Source organism: Manis javanica, chromosome 3 (genome assembly GCF_040802235.1).
Source record: "Manis javanica isolate MJ-LG chromosome 3, MJ_LKY, whole genome shotgun sequence".
Taxonomy (NCBI): Eukaryota; Metazoa; Chordata; class Mammalia; order Pholidota; family Manidae; genus Manis; species Manis javanica.
The window spans coordinates 202,309,698-202,326,449 of NC_133158.1; the positions used below are offsets into that span (position 1 = coordinate 202,309,698).

Genomic DNA, 16,752 nt, shown 5'->3' on the forward strand with positions numbered 1-16,752 from the left:
CGGGCTCCCTTCCTGCGAGGACAACCCCGCCCCCCGTCTGTCCGCGCCCGGGGAGCCCCAAGCCCGCTCCGCGCCGGCGCCTGTCTACCCGCCTCCCTCGGGGGCTGCCAGGCTCCCTAGCCAACCCCGCGCGCGCGCACGCGCCTCCCTCCGCGGCGGCAGGAAGGGGCGGTGCCGAGGGAGGGTCCCGGACGCCGCGGGAGCCGCAGCGCCGTCCGGTCACAGAGCCGGGCAAACCCGGAAGTGGCCGAGCCGCGCGCCTGCCGGTACCGCCGCCACCGCCCCGCAGTCGGGCGAGCGCGGGGCCGCGCAGGCTGACGGAGCGCCCGGCCCGGCCATGGCCGCGGGGGCCGCCGCGGGGGGCGCGCGGTGAGTGGAGCGCGGCGCCCTCGGGGCGGATGGAACGCGGCGCGGCGGGCGGGCGGAGCCGGCGTCAGCGGCTGGAATGGTGCTGGAGCGGCCGAAGCCCGCGTTCTGAAGCCCGAGAGGAGCCACAATGGAGACGCCGCCGTTGCCTCCCGCGTGAGTGAGCGGGCTGGCTGACGCTGGGCCCCGGGTGGCGGGAGGACGCGGAGCCGGGGGAGGACGCGGGGCTCGGGAAGGACGCGGGGCGCGCCGCCCGCATTCCGGAGGTGCACATGGACGGAACAGCCTGGCCGGGCCGTGACTGGAACGCTGCTCGGCATTTCCAGGGAAGGGTCTCGCCGCCCGGGCGAGTGGAGGTCCGGGACGGGGCCGTGTTCGGGGCCCCTGCCCGCGCTGCGCGCCGCCGGGACGCGCGGGCTTGGCTCCCCAGCCTGCCGCCGGGTTCCGGGGTTAGAGCCCGGAGTCCTGAGAGGAGACCGCAAAGCCCCAGGCGCCGGCGCCGGGGTGAACTGACTCAGCTTGCTGCTTCGAATTTCCAGCAAAACTGACATCCGAGGGTCGTGCCCATCACCAGATGATCTGCGGCTGTCCAGGGCCTGCGCCCCTTTGCCTGGCGCCGCGCCGTGTCCGCCGCGTCTGTGGCTCTAGCGCTCTGCGCTAATTAGTGTAGTGACCTGATAGGCACAGGTGTCTTTTTCCTTGGTACCCAGATACATTCCAGATCATCCTGCAACAAGATTAACTTTCCAGAAATAACAACAGCTGGACAATTATGTTGACGATGTTGAAGACTTACATTATTTAATACAATGTAATTTTTTAAATACTTGGTAAAAGTGGACCATAAATCCTGAGGCGTTTTGAAAATTTTAATTTTAATTTGCCTTCCTTAGCTTAACCTTTATGAAGGTTCAAGAGCCATTTGGACCTGACTCTTCAAACTGTAAGCCAACCTCATTCTGAAGAACGACGTACCTTTTTAGGGTTTATTCATGGGGCCTTGCTCTTCACTGAGATTTGGTCAGCTTCACTCCATGGTAGTTGTAGGGTACCAGCCTCTTGTTTGGCAGAATTTCAGCCAAAATATGGATATTTGGCTTGGCTGAACAATTTTTTGATGATGGGTCCTTTTAGGACAGCTACCAGGATATTGGGACTACAGTTTCTAAAAGTACCTCAAAATATTTAGCTTGAGTGGAACAGATATGGGGATATAAGGAGTAGATGGTAAGACTTGTGAAATGACCCTCCTGGGCTGGTAGAGAAGCAAGGGCTCAGTTGCTTGGTGATTGCTGTGGCTTTAAGGCTGGTCCTGTTCTTCAGCAGGTTCCAGAAGGCTGTTGAGCCTATAGGAAACATGTGGATTGTTAGCATCAGTAGTGGGGGTGCAGCACCACGTGGGTGCTGTCTGGGTTCAGAGGCACTCAAGGCAGAAAAGGGACCTGGATGAAAACAGCACATAGTATGTAGAATATGCCATGTAGACATGGTGGCTGTAGTAAACCTACCCCCTTTTTATCAGTTCTCTGCATTCCCTTTTTACTTCGGGAGCAGAGGGAGCTAAAGGGAAGACAGGAGATCTTAGAATCAGGTGAAAAAAGGGGTGTGGAAAAGTAGACTGGGAGGGAGGGAGGACAAACGTAGAAAATGATTTAAGTAGAAATAATTTAAAATGAGATAGAATGGAGCATGCAAACTGAATCTAGAACAGATCAAGTCATCAAACTGTTGGTGTCTAGCCCAGTTCTTTGGTTTTGAGACTACATCTGTAATGGTGGAACAATGACAGGCTGAGATGTCACGGGAAACCTGGAATGCTGGCAGAGATTAAAGAATTGTTAGAACTTTTAGTCATGGGTGGCTGAAGTTGGTTATTAGACGTTTTCATTGTTGCTGTTCATTTACTAATCAATACAAATAGGTTTTATTTTCATTTGGGCTATCTAAGACTAACCATTATTGCAGAGCTCATGGGAGTATTTTTTTTTTTTACCTTTCGTAGATCAGAAATAGTTTTCCTTCTCTCCCCTGGCGTATTTGCCTCCACTCCCATTAACTTATTTTTTCCTTCTACCACGAATTATGGGATTTGAGAAATGCAGACAGTGTCTTTGGGAAGAAGCTTCATTGGGTCTCACTGGGCTAGAGAGCTGGGCGAGGACAGAGTGTAGAGAAGTTTAGGGAGGGCTCTGCTTATTACATAAGGTTTGATTTTCAGCCTGAGCTTTAAGGCAAGGAAAGATGTTTGATTGGACTTAAAGTGCCTTGGCTGATGTGATTGGAAGCAGGGACTTAGATCTTTTATGTGCAAGCATCTGTTTATTAATTCACTAATTCTACAAATACTTGAATTCCTATCTCTGCCTGGCACTGTGTGGGGTGCTTTTGCCCATGCTTCTCTTTTAACAGTCAGTTTTACATTGTTCTCAGATCCCACCTTACTGCCCTTCAGCCTTTGAGCACAATGTCTTGGAGGGATGGAGGTGACTGTGCCCAGGCTCCCAGTTCCTAAAGGGTGGGCTTGTTGAAATTAGGTTTTATCTCTTGTGCTCTTTGTACTCCTTGCCTCCAAGTTCCCATTATCCCTTTTGATTTTCATATTGATTGCCGTTGGGCTTCATATCTCTGCTTAACTGTTTTTTGCATCTTATATGTGACATTTAGATTCTGTTCCATTTTGGGGTCAGGGTGATATTAAGACCACAGGACATATCCCTCTGCTTAAACCTGAAGGTGTGCAATAAAAAATTAGATGTATATTAGGAAAGGAATTTCAGGCAGTAAACTGAGATGTGAAAAAAGGAAATGTGCACTGATGAGCCCTGACTTGAGGAATGTTGCCACATTCGAGCTGTTAGAGTTATTTCTGTAAAGGTGTTTCACAGTAATTAAGCTGAAGGAAGGCTGTGAAGTGTAGGATGGAGTGCATTGCTTTGACCACCCCTCACTGAACAGTTTCTTGGCCTTTGTTTTCTTACTGGTTCCTTCTCACAAGTTAGCTTTCTCTCTGTAGGTTTTACTTTTTGCTTTTCCTTCAAAAAAAAAATGAGCAGACATACCTAAGATACAACCATATCTTTTTTTCAGTAGATGGCTCCACATTGCTGGAGACTTGTCATCAAGTTATTCAAGCAAAGGCAGGCGAACATCTTCCTGTGTCCTAAAGGACTTAGGCAGCAAAGACTCATAGATTGAGAGCAGAGGATCTTAGATTTTTGGATTTCACTGACCTGCAACTTTTTTAAAAATTGAAATCACAAATAGAATTGCTAAGTTTTTTCTTTTGCCAAGTAACAAAAGAAAATGATAAAATAATAATTATCAGCTATTACCATCTTTCTCTAAAAGAAAGGACATTTTAATGTCCCTTCACAATTACAAAGAAGGACACAATCTCAGACTAAACGTTAGTTCTTGAATTAATTTAGTTTAGTGAAAACCTTCAACCTTGTCCTCATTTTGTCACAGACCAGGAAAAAGTACATTGAAGCCTGATGTTTGTGATCCACTGTGTCAGATGACCGTTACTGTTCTAAGGTTAAATTACTATGAATTTGGAACCTTGTCGCAGTTACCCCAAAATTCATTTGCCTTTTATAGCCTATTGCAGTGAATTCTTGTTTTTATTTAATTAGTCATAAATGTAAAGTAGGCGTCTCTCAGATCATAAGGGAATACCCTCAGTGATAAACAAGGATGTTTAAAATATTTAGAAGCAGTAATGTCTCATAAAATAATGTTGAAAACATATGAATCAGTGTGTATTGAAGGAAGAGTTATATATACAGAAAAATTTGTCGGAAACTTGAGAGGTGGATTCTGGAAATAGGTAACATTTATGTAGTGGTGTTAAAATTTTCTAATGCTGGGAAATCAAATAGCCACCAAGCAGCACCAAACCTTTTTTCTAAATTCTTTTTCTAATGTACAAAGTAGGCATTCAGTAAGTATCAGTAAATGTGCTTTCGTGAAGGTGACTAAATTTACTCACTTGTGGCTGTTAAGAGAACTGCATCACGTGTGTTTATGAAAACAGCTAAACCTAAGATCAGGAGAAAGTTTTGTTCAGGGTGATCCACAGAATGAAAATTGCCTTTCAGATGCTTTTTTGTAGAATTCTACCAAATTCCAAATGTATTCATTGTTTATAATGAGGGAATTCAGTGTTTTTAATTCAAATATATTGGTTGTCTGCTATGACCAGGCTTTGGGGATATCTTGGAAAACAAAACAAGGTTCTTTTCCTCATGTTGGGACTGATAGTTACCAAGTGTATAACAATTACTGTAGTGGGTAGGTCCGTATACTTTTGTGTTATGCTCTTTACCTCCTTATATTTCAGACTGTTGTCATTTGCTAAAGCATTCTTTTTTGACCAGATCTTCTCACTAATTCTGTCTTGAAAACTAAGCCCTTGCTTTTTTTTCATAACACTACTTTTTCCTTGGTTTCCTCCTATAGTTTTTAGGTTGCTAAATGTGATTTATTTTATTTTATTACTTTATCTCATCTCTTCTTGTCAACAAACTTATAGTGTAGGTGTCTTATTATTATGTTTTTGAGAGATTAAATTACTTTTCCAAGCTTATCAAGTAGAGGAGAAACTGGGACTCTTAATCTCACTCTGCTGGTCCCTTTTTCTTTTTACATGTCTTCTCTCCTATTGCTGTTCCTTGTCAGTAGCTGTCCACAGATGCAGGCATTGGCCAATTCTTCTTTTCAGTCAACTTAATAACTAAGTTGTGGCTCTGTATGGTAAGTCTGGGCTCTGGATCTGTGCTTCAGTCTTCAATTTTGAGCTTTTTACAGAACATCTACTCTTAGCTCCTAGCTCAGATTCAACATATCTAAAACTGAGCTCATGATCTTTGTTCTTCAACTGACTTCCCTTGATAACGTCTCCACTTACTCAATTAAAATAATCACTTTTCCAGTTCTGGATACCCAAAGCCATAGAATGGGCTTTGATTTCTGTCTCCTCCATCATCCACCACATCCCATCAGCTCCCAGGAACTGTATACAGTCTGGGCTTCAAGTGTCCATTCTGACTGCTGCTGTTCTGATGAAGAGATTTCATCACTTGATACCTGGAATTTGGAATTTTTTCTTCTACATTTTCTCCTGTAGAACTCTATGTATTCCCTCCTTACCTTTCAGTCTCCTACTATTCTGACCCCCAAACATCTTAGAATTACATCAGATGATTTACCAAAACCAGATAGCTCAGCCCAAGTAGTCACATCCCTCCATCATTTTGGCCATACCTTGTATGTTCAAAATCATTATGTGCTTTATTCTCCTATAGGGAACTCTGCCTTATCATGAGCCAAAAGTCTCCAGCCTTTTCCTATGCTGTCCCCAATTAAGACAATTTGGAATATCTCCAAGACTCTGTCTCCTTGCTCTGGAACTCTGTCTCCTTCACAGAATCTTCAGTTTTGCTTAAGCTCCTTCTAGCTCCTCTTTGCATTCCTGTAGTAGTTGGTAGCTCTATCCTTGCACCTATGTGCTGCCCTGTACCATTTCCTGGTGGTTTCAGGGATGGCCCCCCACCCCCAGTTGGTTGTAGCTAGAGAAGGCTTCTGTGCTTAGTCTCCTTTTATTCCTTGACCTGCTGAGTATAGGCCATGCAGTGGGCATCTAGGCAGTACTCACCCACTGCACTTAATGGTAGTTGTCTTGCATATTGCTAGTAACTTCTAATTGAATATTGCAATTAAAAATGAAAAAGGCCAATAAAATCCATAAAAATGTATCTCCGTATTCAGTTTAGCTCCTAACCTCAACATTTGTCTTAACTCTGTGTTTGCATTAACTGTTGCACTAAGTAGTAGTATTCAGTGCTTGTATAGCTCCCTAAGACAAGTAGGAGAGATGTTATCATTGACTTTCATATTACATTCCATATGGGACACATTTGTGGAATAACAAAACCTTATTTTATAAGTGAACAGTCTGAAGCCCAGAGAGGCTACATGACCAACCTAAGGTCACTTGTTCCCTATTCGGTAGGCAGGACTGCAGTTCAGGGCTTCCAGCTGGTTCTGGTCCTTTCTAGTGCCTTTTCATTATGTACTTATTAGAAGTAGGTCAGGGTCAGTCAACCGAATTGACAAGTCTTATTGCTTCCCCTCTTACCAGCCAAGAGATGGCAATACTAGGAAAAGTGGAGAGGACAGGTCAGAAATGCAGTAATGAAAGGACACGGAAATGTTTGAAATGGATCATTAACAGCCTCCCTCTTTTAGCACCTCACAGATAGCCTGCTCTGACAGGGCTTTGTTGTTTATACATATTCTTTAAAATAAGATTGATCTTGCATAAGACATGCTTTTACTGTGGTCCCTTTCCTGGTAATAGTCACTGTCAGGGACAAAAAGTGCCTGATTGTGCTGTTTGTCATGTAGGTGGGAGGGAAAGAGGGGGGCGAGCTGAGCTGAACAGCAGAGCTTTTTACAGCTCTATTGTTCTTCTGTCAGAGAGCAATTACTCCTCTTCCTCCTCTCCTCAGACTTCAGCCACCTCCTGCTGCAGAGCTTCCCCACCCCCTTTACCCAGCCCTTGAGGTGGGGGGCAGAGAGGGGTGGGCCTGTAGTAGGTGCTGTGTCTGCTTAATTGCAAATCCATTTTTAGGAAAATTGGGCATTTCCAGTTTCCTAGGCATTTCCTTTCCAGCTCTAGGAAATCGGAAACATGTCTCTTAGCAGTACGTCCACTATACTGAAGTGTTCAGTGGCATTACTATGATCTCCCTATGGTGTCCTGTGACTGCATAGGTTTCTTAATTCACAACATGCTTCATACTCAGTTCTGAAGTCTGCATACTGAAGGTATAATCCAGGTTCTTAGGAATCTCCAAGGCAGACGTTAACTTTTCTTAGTTGGGTTTATTTGGTAACAGGACGTGTGTTCATAGATAGAGTTCATAGACTGCTGGCTCTGTACCTAATAAAAGTTTGAATTTCCAAACACTTGAAGAAATTTGCAGAGCATGTCTCTGCCTTTAGCTAATTGCAGAAACTGAAACCACAACTCTACCACAAACCAAAACATTTTTCCAGTAGAGAAAGCCCTCCACTTGTATAACCTCTAAGTAGTTGTGGTTATTTGGGAGAGATGAGGATGTGAACTTGTTTTCTTGGGAAACTGTAGAGTGACAAAACAAATACTGGTTAAAAGGTTAGTTATGGTTAATCCCTACTTCTCATACCCTGGGCTTGTGGATGGAAGCAATGTTAATATGATAACCAGCTTCTGCATGCAAGTTTAGTTAGGAAGACAGCAGAGAAAATGGAAGAGTTGGTCGAGTGATGGAGAAACTTAAGAGCAGTACAGCATGCATTGCGACTGCTGATTTGAACTTGGCATGAATTTGTGAGTAATGTTGGTGACTCATTGCAAGCAGGGGAGTCTTGCAGCTTTTGAGGTGATTAGGCAGAGGGGAGAGCAGAGGTGGTGGCCACCCAGGGGCTAAGTATTTGTCTCCTGAATGTGAAAATATCTGGTCCCCTGTTAAATTTTCCAACTGTATCATTCACATGAATTGTAGCATTGTTGAAAATCCTAAAAACATAACCCATATATTCCAATGTGTTTGTTCTTAATCTGAGAGATGATTGTCCTGGGGTGGGAGGTAAGTGGGTGGAGGGGCATAATTGGTTTTGTAATTTTACACAGCTGCTTTTCACCCCTACTCCTGGAGGTGCTGTGTCATTCTCATGTATCTAGTCCTATAAAAGGGCTTGCCTGAATCTTCATGTGAAGGGGGATGGTTATGTGTAGTTGAAAAACTGGCTTGGGTCATTCTGATCCTTCTGTTCTCCACCATTGGAAATCATTGTTCCAAAGCAAATAATTTACATTTAAAGAAACTATACCTCATTTCTAAGACAGTCTCAATACTTGTGCAGTACATTTAAACTTCTTCCTGGTTGTAGAATCTAGGCTGTTCCCAATTTCCTAGACATTTCCTTTCCAGGTCTGGGAAATTGGAAACACAGCTCTTAGCAGTACATGTACTATACTGAAGTGTTCATTGGTGGTATTATGATGTCAGACTGGTTACAGTCTTTATTTTCTTCTTCTCTGAGAAGTCGGTTATCATCAGTAGTGTTAGAAAATAACCTGATCTGAGAAGCCAGCCTTGCCCGCAGCTGGGAATTTGCAGAAGAGTCAGTCATTGAAAACAGACTTGAAGATTATCTGTTGAAGCATTAGGGGTGTGTTGGGATCCAAACCCTTGGAAACCTCAGCTGTTTTAGAGGCTTTTTGACTATTTTAAGACTGGTTGTGGAATGTAGAATTGAAGAAAAACTTAGAAGTGAAAGGACCTTGCAGAATTATCTCCTTCAGATATTTTGAAGAAGACAGTACTCATAAAGGAGCAGCTTTTCTGGAAAAGGCCACCTGTTTGCTTCAGAAGGAAAGGAGGCACAGCTGCGCTTACTGGTCCAGCTGAAGGGGCGAGCCTTTGCCTCCCACCTGGTTGCTTCCCTAGTATATGCTTATTTTCCACATCTGCAGTTTTAGACGTGATGTGTCATATCTGTTACTCAGTTCTGCTTCCAAATGAGAGACTATCTAACCACATAGGAAATGGAAAATTACGAAAAGGACTTAAGTGTTGAAAATGTAGACCTTTGCAGCAGGGTATTTACTTAATTTTTAAACATTTTTAAAAATTCAGTATTGTTACTTAGTCTTTTAAGCCTTTGAATAAAGTTTTTTTTGCAGAGTTTCTGGAGTACATCAGAAAAAGCTGGAGTTTAAAATACTCTAAGTGAGCACCAGTATCAACATTAATGGTTGTATTGTAGCTGTCTTAAAGTTAATTCACTAATGGTTTAATTCCTAATTTCTTAGTTAAATATGAACACTGTTCACTTTTAATGATATTCTTTCAGGGCACAGTTGCTTTTGCTTCCATTCTGAGCATTTGAGAAGCCTTATATGATTTTTTGCCAATCCTCAATATTATATTTTCCCTCTGTTGTAAACTCTTTATCTAGAAGCACATACACACATTATTAATTTGCTATGTATGTGAACATTTAGTGTTAGTAATGGTTGAATTTCACTTCATATTTTAAATTCACAGTTTTTAAGAGCACAAAGCTGGTATGGTCAGAAAGTTTGTCTAGGTTGCATTTATCTACATAATCCCCCCTTTTTCCTACTATTTATGCAGGGATGGTGGGAAATGGCATTATAAGAGTATGTCTTACAGTATGAAAGTCTCCTCGTCTTTTGTCTGCTTAGACTTGCTAACTTGTTAGGCAGGTGTAAGCATCCTTCTGCGCGCACGCACGAGGCCATGGAGTGTAGAGCATACCATCCATTCTCCACTCCAGCCGTGGACTCACCCACTGGAGGCAGTGTTTTGTGTTGGTTTATAAGGCCCCTTTGAAAATGGCAGTTGCCTCAACCTTGTGTTGATTCTGGGGGTGGCAAAGGAGCAAGGGTGACTTGTACGGTGAGTGGTAGAGGCCACCTTAACGTTCCAGTGCTGGAGTTTCAGGCATCAGGTACCTCTGTGTAATCAATGATTCCCACATTCCTGTCTCCAACTCTGGACTCCAGTATTCATCTGCTGATTTAACATCTTCACTTGGATGTCTGATATCTTAAAATCAAAATATTTAAAAACTGAGCTCTTAATCTTCCTGCCCCCAAACCAGTTCCACTTCAGTCTTCCCCTTCCCAACTAACCGGAAACCAATCAATCCTTCCAGTTTATCAAGCCATAATTTGGGGTCATTCTGATTTCCATTGACATGCCACATGCATTCTGTCAACATACCTTGTTGGCACAGCCTTTAAAATACACCCAGAAAAAATAAATAAATAAATAAAATACACCCAGAACCAGCCACTTCTCATCACTGCTTTTGCCTCCACCACTGTCACCCTGCTCTGAGCCACTGTCATCTGCCTTCCTCTTCTGAATAGTTTCTCGCCTTCCGTCTTTGACCCATTTAGACTACTCTCAAGCAAGAGCAATCATTTGAAAATTTAAGTTGGGTTGTGTCACTCTTCTACAGTGCCTCCCACTTCACTCAGGGTAGAAGCCAGCCTTGCAGGTCCCTACCTGATCTGTACTCCCTTCTCCCCAAGCCCAGCCCCGGGCTCGCAGCTCCAGGAACACACCAGGCACATCCTGGCCTTTGCTCTAGCTGTTCCTTTCTTCCCGACATTATCTCACCTCCTAGTTCTTGTTCAAACCTCAGTTCAGCCTGCTCTGGTTACCTGTTGAACACTGCGAGGTGCTCCTTGCCTACTCTCGGCTCTCTCCCCAGCCCCTTTTCTTTTTTCCATCTCTCTCACCATTTTCTGGCACACCACCTACTCTACTGATCTATGTGCTGTCGCCACCCCATTCCTACTGCACCCCAGGCTCTGTGAGGACAGGGACCTTTGTTTTCTTCATTAGTGTATTTCATGTCTCCATAGAGTGCTTGGTGCATAGTTGGCACTCAAAAAATGTGCTAATGTGTTAATGAAAGATAATATTTTAAAAATGCATCAGCCTTTCAGAAATGGGTCATTGAAGAAAGAGGTTTCACTGAAGAGCAATGCAGCAGTAGATAGCGGTGTTTACCTGTTGTTTGTGTGGTATATGTACAAGTATTTTTTTTAGGCTCAATTTGGTATCCCGATTTTTTAAAATAGCTTTATTGAAGTATAATTTACATGCTGTAAAATGCACTCAGTATAATTGTACAATTCATTGATTTTTAGTACATTGCTGCAGTTGTGCAACCGTCTACTCAAAAAGTTCCCTTGTTTCCAGTTAATTCCCTCTCCTCCTCATGGAACCCTGATTTTATTTGTTAATATTTTGGTTCCCAAATCTTGAAAGAATAATTTAAACAGCAATACTAACATAGTTTTGTGCTCTTAAAAATTGTAAATTTAAATATGAAATTAAATATCCATTGCCTAATGTAGGAAATGGTATTGAATATTATTAGTTCAAAGAAATGGGCTTGAAAGTGAGGCTGGCTGTACTCTTACCAGCTCTACCATTTGCCAGATTACCTGCATTGTTTTTTTTGCCTCAGTCTCTTCATCTGTTAAATGGGGATAACAGTAATTAGCTCACAGAGTTGTGAAGAGTAACAAATATTGCAGGTAAACTGGCTGCCAGATAGTACACTTTGGCAACACAAGTATCTCCTGTTAAAGCAAGCCCAAAATATGTGGAGTAAATTACCTCCCAAGTAGAGAGTGAAATTCATGTCAGATTCTGTGTTTCAGAAGTTTGGGTAAAATAGGATACTGTCTCGGTTTGTATGTAATGTATGAGTACAGCAACTGTAGAAGCAGGTTAATTTCCAGCAGAGAAGAGTCTCAGCATTTTTGTTCCGCAGTATCTGCTGAACCACTTTGACTGCATCCTCTGTGCACATCTTAGTTAGTGTTGGCACCAGGGGGGTAGTTAGCCACCTCTTTGTTAAAATCATAAAGTGACCATCAGAAAATGTTCTGAATTGTGTCTTAGTCTCACGTGGGATGTACTGTGAAACACCCTCTAAATGAGTCTTGGGGCATTCGTTTATCTCTAGAAGCCTGATGAACCTGAACTACGTTATCTTTAATAAGGTCTTTCTCTGTGTTTGTTTGTTTTTGGTTCTTTTTCTTTATGTACAGGTGCACAAAGCAGGGTCACCAGAAGCCTCTCGATTCAAAAGACGACAATACTGAGAAACACTGCCCAGTGACAGTGAATCCGTGGCATATGAAGAAAGCTTTTAAAGTCATGAATGAGTTAAGAAGGTATCATTATATTGAAATGCATGTAGCATTGGGTCTCCTCCCTTTATTTTTTTAGTTACTGATAGTGAATGTACTCCTGACCCTTCATTGTTTTTTTTGTTTGATACAGAAAACTTTAAAAGCTTTTTCTGCAGGCTTTTTAAAGGGAGAAAGAGAGCAAATTATTTATCAGAAGTGTGAATGGTATAAGACTGCTCTGTGCATCAGAAGTGTGAATGGTATAAGACTGCTCTGTGCACTATGGTAGCCACTAGCCACATACGGCTATGCTGATTACATTTTGAAATGATAATATTGGATATTTTGGGTTAATAGAATGTAGTATCGAAGTTAATTTCACTTGTTTCTTTTTATACTTTTAATGTGATCACTAAAAAGTTATAACTTGCATTGTATTTCTGTTGAATAGCGCTGGTCTAGGGTTTTCTCACTTATCACAAAGAATATGGAAAGAAAACTTTAGAGGAAAATGTAACTCTCTTTCCAGTGGGGGTGGGGGATAGTCGTCATACATGTAGTAATTTTGATGACTAGTGACCTGCATATTGCAAAAGCAGTTCTCAGCTATATTAAAAATATTTGCAAGGAAAAGGGTTATTTAAAAAGTTGATTGAAAAATGAGTAGCACTTTTTTTCTTTAATTAAAAGACTAATGTATGTGTTAACAGGCTTGGTTTTGTTTTCTTGGCACTTAGCAAAGGCATATATTTTTCCCATTGTTGCCTTTGTGAAAGTATTCCACACTCATTTAAAATATTCGGCCCTTAACAAGGAAGTGACTTAAATTTTCCTTTACCCCTGTGTGTCATGTTTTCCTGAAAACCCATCCTTATCCTTTATTATTTGCTTCTTTACTTAAATTACAGATTCAGTAGGTATTTATCTGCTGGGTGCTAGAAATACATTGGTAAGCATAGACATGGGGCTTACAGTTGAATGCAGAAAGCGGGCATTAATCAGAGTCACACACATTAATTTACTGTAGATTTTAAGGGCAGTCAGTGTATAGAGAAAGGCTGGCTGGTGCTATAAAGATGGGTAACAGTGGTCAGGGAAGGCTTTGTTGAGAAGGCTTTGTTGAGAAGGTAGGAGTAATTGTGCTGAGATCTGAAAGCAAATAGAGGTAAGGCAGGATAGGGTGGGAGAGGTCAGAGACCAGTTGTGGGTGCAGAGGGGACACACTGCCCAACTCCTGTGGGAGGGAGCTGGCCTCTTGCAGGAACTGAGGGGTGGTGGGAGTGCAGATTGCCAAGAGTCCCAGCAAGGAGGAGGTGAGGGCCAACACAGTAGAACCATACACATTTATCAGGAGTTGTCACGGGAAGAAGCCATTGGAGAGTTTTAAGCAAGGTTGAGGCATGGTCATATTTGTATTTTGAAAAGAACACACAGGCTGCTGGGTGGAGAATAGACTGGAGAGAGGGACAGGAGAAAGCTAAACTGCATATTTGATTTGCTTCCTGGCCCTGCACTCATTTATAGTACGTGGGCTCCCATTTAGTCCTTGGGAGAACATGTAGCTGGGACAATCCAGCAGGTCTGGCTGTGCTGTTTGTTTTTTGATCCCCTTGCAAAAGTAGTTTAAATTAGAGTTGTAAAATGTGGTGGTTATGAAGTGGAACTGAAAGACAAATAAGAAAAATAGTCTGGTTATCTTAAGACTGAGATCTTTAATGGCTTTTCTTTTTCTTTGAAAAGTCTAGAAAGACTGACTTCTAACAGATTGCTTGGCATTTCCTTTCTGCACTCCTTTGAGGCGTGGCAGTGTGGCCTTCCATTGATGGTGTGTGAGTGGGCCTCTGTTGACCCAGGCTTGACTCCCTAAACTGCAGGGGTGGGGCACACCGACCCCTACTTCCCCTGAGTGAATGACCCAAGGTTTGGGACAGACTATGGCCTCTCGAGCCTTCACTCTGAAATGAGGGGAATGGAAAGGATAAGTCTAAGGTTCATTCCTGCTCTGTGGGTCTCCAGACCTATGAGATGTTTCCTGCTTACCCGCACATCATGAGTGTCCTTGTCTTGTCCAGGGATTATTTAGCTCTACCCCTTGTCACTTGCCCCATTTTGGGTGTGAACTATATGGCTGTGAAATAGGACCTTCTTGCTCTTTGTGTCTCACCACTTCAGGAGCCAGTTGTCACCAGGCTAGTAGTTGATGCTGTTTTTCAGAACAAAGAATGTCTTCTGAATAGCCGGAGAGCGTTGGCTGCCAGGTCTGTAGCCAGAATGCTGTTGGTAGTCGCTGATAGACAGTGCTTTCAAACATGAACTTGCTTTGGGGTTCATTAGAACCTTTTTATTTTTTTAATGTCATTTTCTTCTCTTTCATCCCTTAGAGCCCATTTGAGTAATTAAAAAAAAATCTCTGAAGAGGCCTCCTCCTGTGCAACCAAAACTCTTTATTACTCCCTGCTCTTGCATCAGCTTCCTGGTGCCAGGAAAGGGTGGTTGAGCATGGTTTCCGGACTTCTGGGAAGGGAGAACTTCCTTGTTCTTACTGCTCTGCCCTTGGGCTCTTGCCCCCAATTGGTAGAAGAAAAGCTGTGCTTAGAGCTTTTCATATTTTTTTATGAGTCTTTAGCTAGTGGAAGTGAAATTTTAGGAGTAAACATTACCTTTCTTCCAATTATAGCTGGCGTGAGGTGTGTTTGGGGGAGTGGGAGGACAGGGATTTTGTGAGGTTTAAAGTTCTATAAATTAATGTAGCTTACAGAAGAGAAATGTTACATTTTCATTAGTTTTTTTTTTTTTTAGACAGGAGGCCCAGATATAGCTCTTTGTGCCAGTCCAATATGAGATTCAGTGTCTTAAAATTACTCTGCTTACAAGCCCTGCACTCACTTCTAAACAATGTATTCAAGTATTTGTAAGCACCTGGTTCTCCTTTGAAATCAGCTCTTGTGCCCAGAAGGCTGTGTTTGAGTCCAAACAATATCAGACTTGGCCCTTACCCTTGGAGTGTCTGGACTGCAGCAGGGGGTGTGAGAGAAGAGGATGGGGCAGCAGAGAATGCAGAATGTGAGTTCTGAGGGACGCACACAGGAGGGGTCTGCACAGGTCCCCAGGAGTGGTGTTGGCTGGGCTGATGGCATGTAGCAGGGCTCATGGAAGACTGAAGGAAAAGCAGCCCCTGCTCTGAGCGGTTGCATAAGCCAAGGAGGCATAGACATCACTGCTGGACAGAGTTCTGCTGGGGGTCTGTAAGGAAGGCCGGAAAGCGCAAGGAGGACAAAACTGGGGGAGGCTGAAATGGCAGGAGGACTTAGATTTAATTCTGTGGGCAGTGGGAATCAGTGAGCGTTTTGGAAAAGGGAGAGGCACTGTGGGATGGGTGGTGTTGGAGGAACAACCTGGCCGCGCACGAAAGGCCCGTCTGGTCCTGCAGCCCACCTCTGCCAGGAGAGCCTGCTCTGTAAATTTCCCAAACATGAGTTGGTGGCAGTAGGAGTTTTTCAAAACACTAACATTTTAAAAATCAAACCAATAGACCTTTACAGAGGGCTTATGTGCACATGGTATGGGGTTTGTGGAGAAGACAAGCAGACTAAATCCCAGACAAGTTTGTTGAGAACATCATACTGAGGTTTTGAGATAATCAGAAAAGGAAATGTCAAAAGGTAGCATTTTGCCTTTAAAATAAATTTAAAACAAAAGAACTTCTGTTTTCTAGGATATGGGATAAAATTGTCTTGGAGTTTAAAAATGTCAATATTAGTGGGACCAAACTGTTACTTGTTTGGAAGGAAGATTATTTTGATCCTTAAGTTATATTTAGGAGTTGAAGGTCCTAGTAAAAATAAATGATAGGAACCAATCCAAACGCCTACCTGTTTATCACATGTAACTGTAAATATTTAGTTGCTCAATTATAACAGTGGTTTTTACATTCCAGAAGATAATTTAAGCAAAAGAGCCTGACGCTATCTCTTAAAGGGCTGCTTATTGGGTTCTCCCCCAGGACTTTGAGCCATCATAGATCCAGATTATTCCTAGGATTTGATTATCTGCTGTGCATCTATGAAAAACTTGAGTTACTGCTCTTTGGTTATTTGTACTTTGTTGCTTAGATGTCGGGTGCATTAACAGACTTAAAGGGAGTCTGTCTTTCTCTTCAGTGCTTTTTTCACTGTTTTTGAAAAAGATTTTAGGAAATTACATAGGATGTGAATTTGCAATCACTCAAATAGTATTTTTCAAATAGTAAGATGTCAGGTTCTTCTGTTCTCAGTTGTCCTAGAGTAGAATACAAAACATTCCTTGAAGAACAGCCACTGGGAAGAGCCCCCAAATGAAACAAGCTTGTTTATTTAGAAAGTATAAGAGGTATTGTGAAGCTTACAGCCTCAACTTAACTGGTAGCCTTCTAAGGTGTTAAGCACTTGTGATTGATCTCTTTAAGTGGTGTCTATTGAGTGTGGCTAGAATCATTAACCATTTCAAGGAATGTGAAGAATGGATAGTAATAAGTGAGTTCACTGATCCAGTTTATCTCCTCCCCCTTTTTCCATGCTGCTGAATCCCTACATGGTGAGACAGTGCTGCTTCAGAGTTCCCTTCAGCATCCTCTGAATCAAACAACAGAACATTATACTTTGGCTTTTTACTTT

The 16,752-nt window shown here is 42.7% G+C and overlaps 1 protein-coding gene across 7 annotated transcripts in view; it reads left to right on the plus strand.

The window, feature by feature from the left end:
- Nucleotides 1-202: 202 nt before the first annotated feature.
- The window catches only part of KLHL2 (kelch like family member 2), a 98,953-nt gene continuing 82,403 nt past the window's right edge, over nt 203-16,752 (plus strand). For 2 of the 7 annotated variants that reach the window (XM_073232626.1, XM_037024533.2), the window contains exons 1-2: nt 203-522; nt 12,017-12,142. In XM_073232626.1, coding sequence (XP_073088727.1) covers nt 497-522; nt 12,017-12,142 — 152 coding nt within the window. In that variant the 5' untranslated portion in view covers nt 203-496. Of the gene's footprint in view, nt 523-12,010; nt 12,143-16,752 lie in introns of those variants that run through there. The other 5 variants (XM_073232624.1, XM_017656225.3, XM_073232625.1 and 2 more) reach the window with 4 other exon arrangements.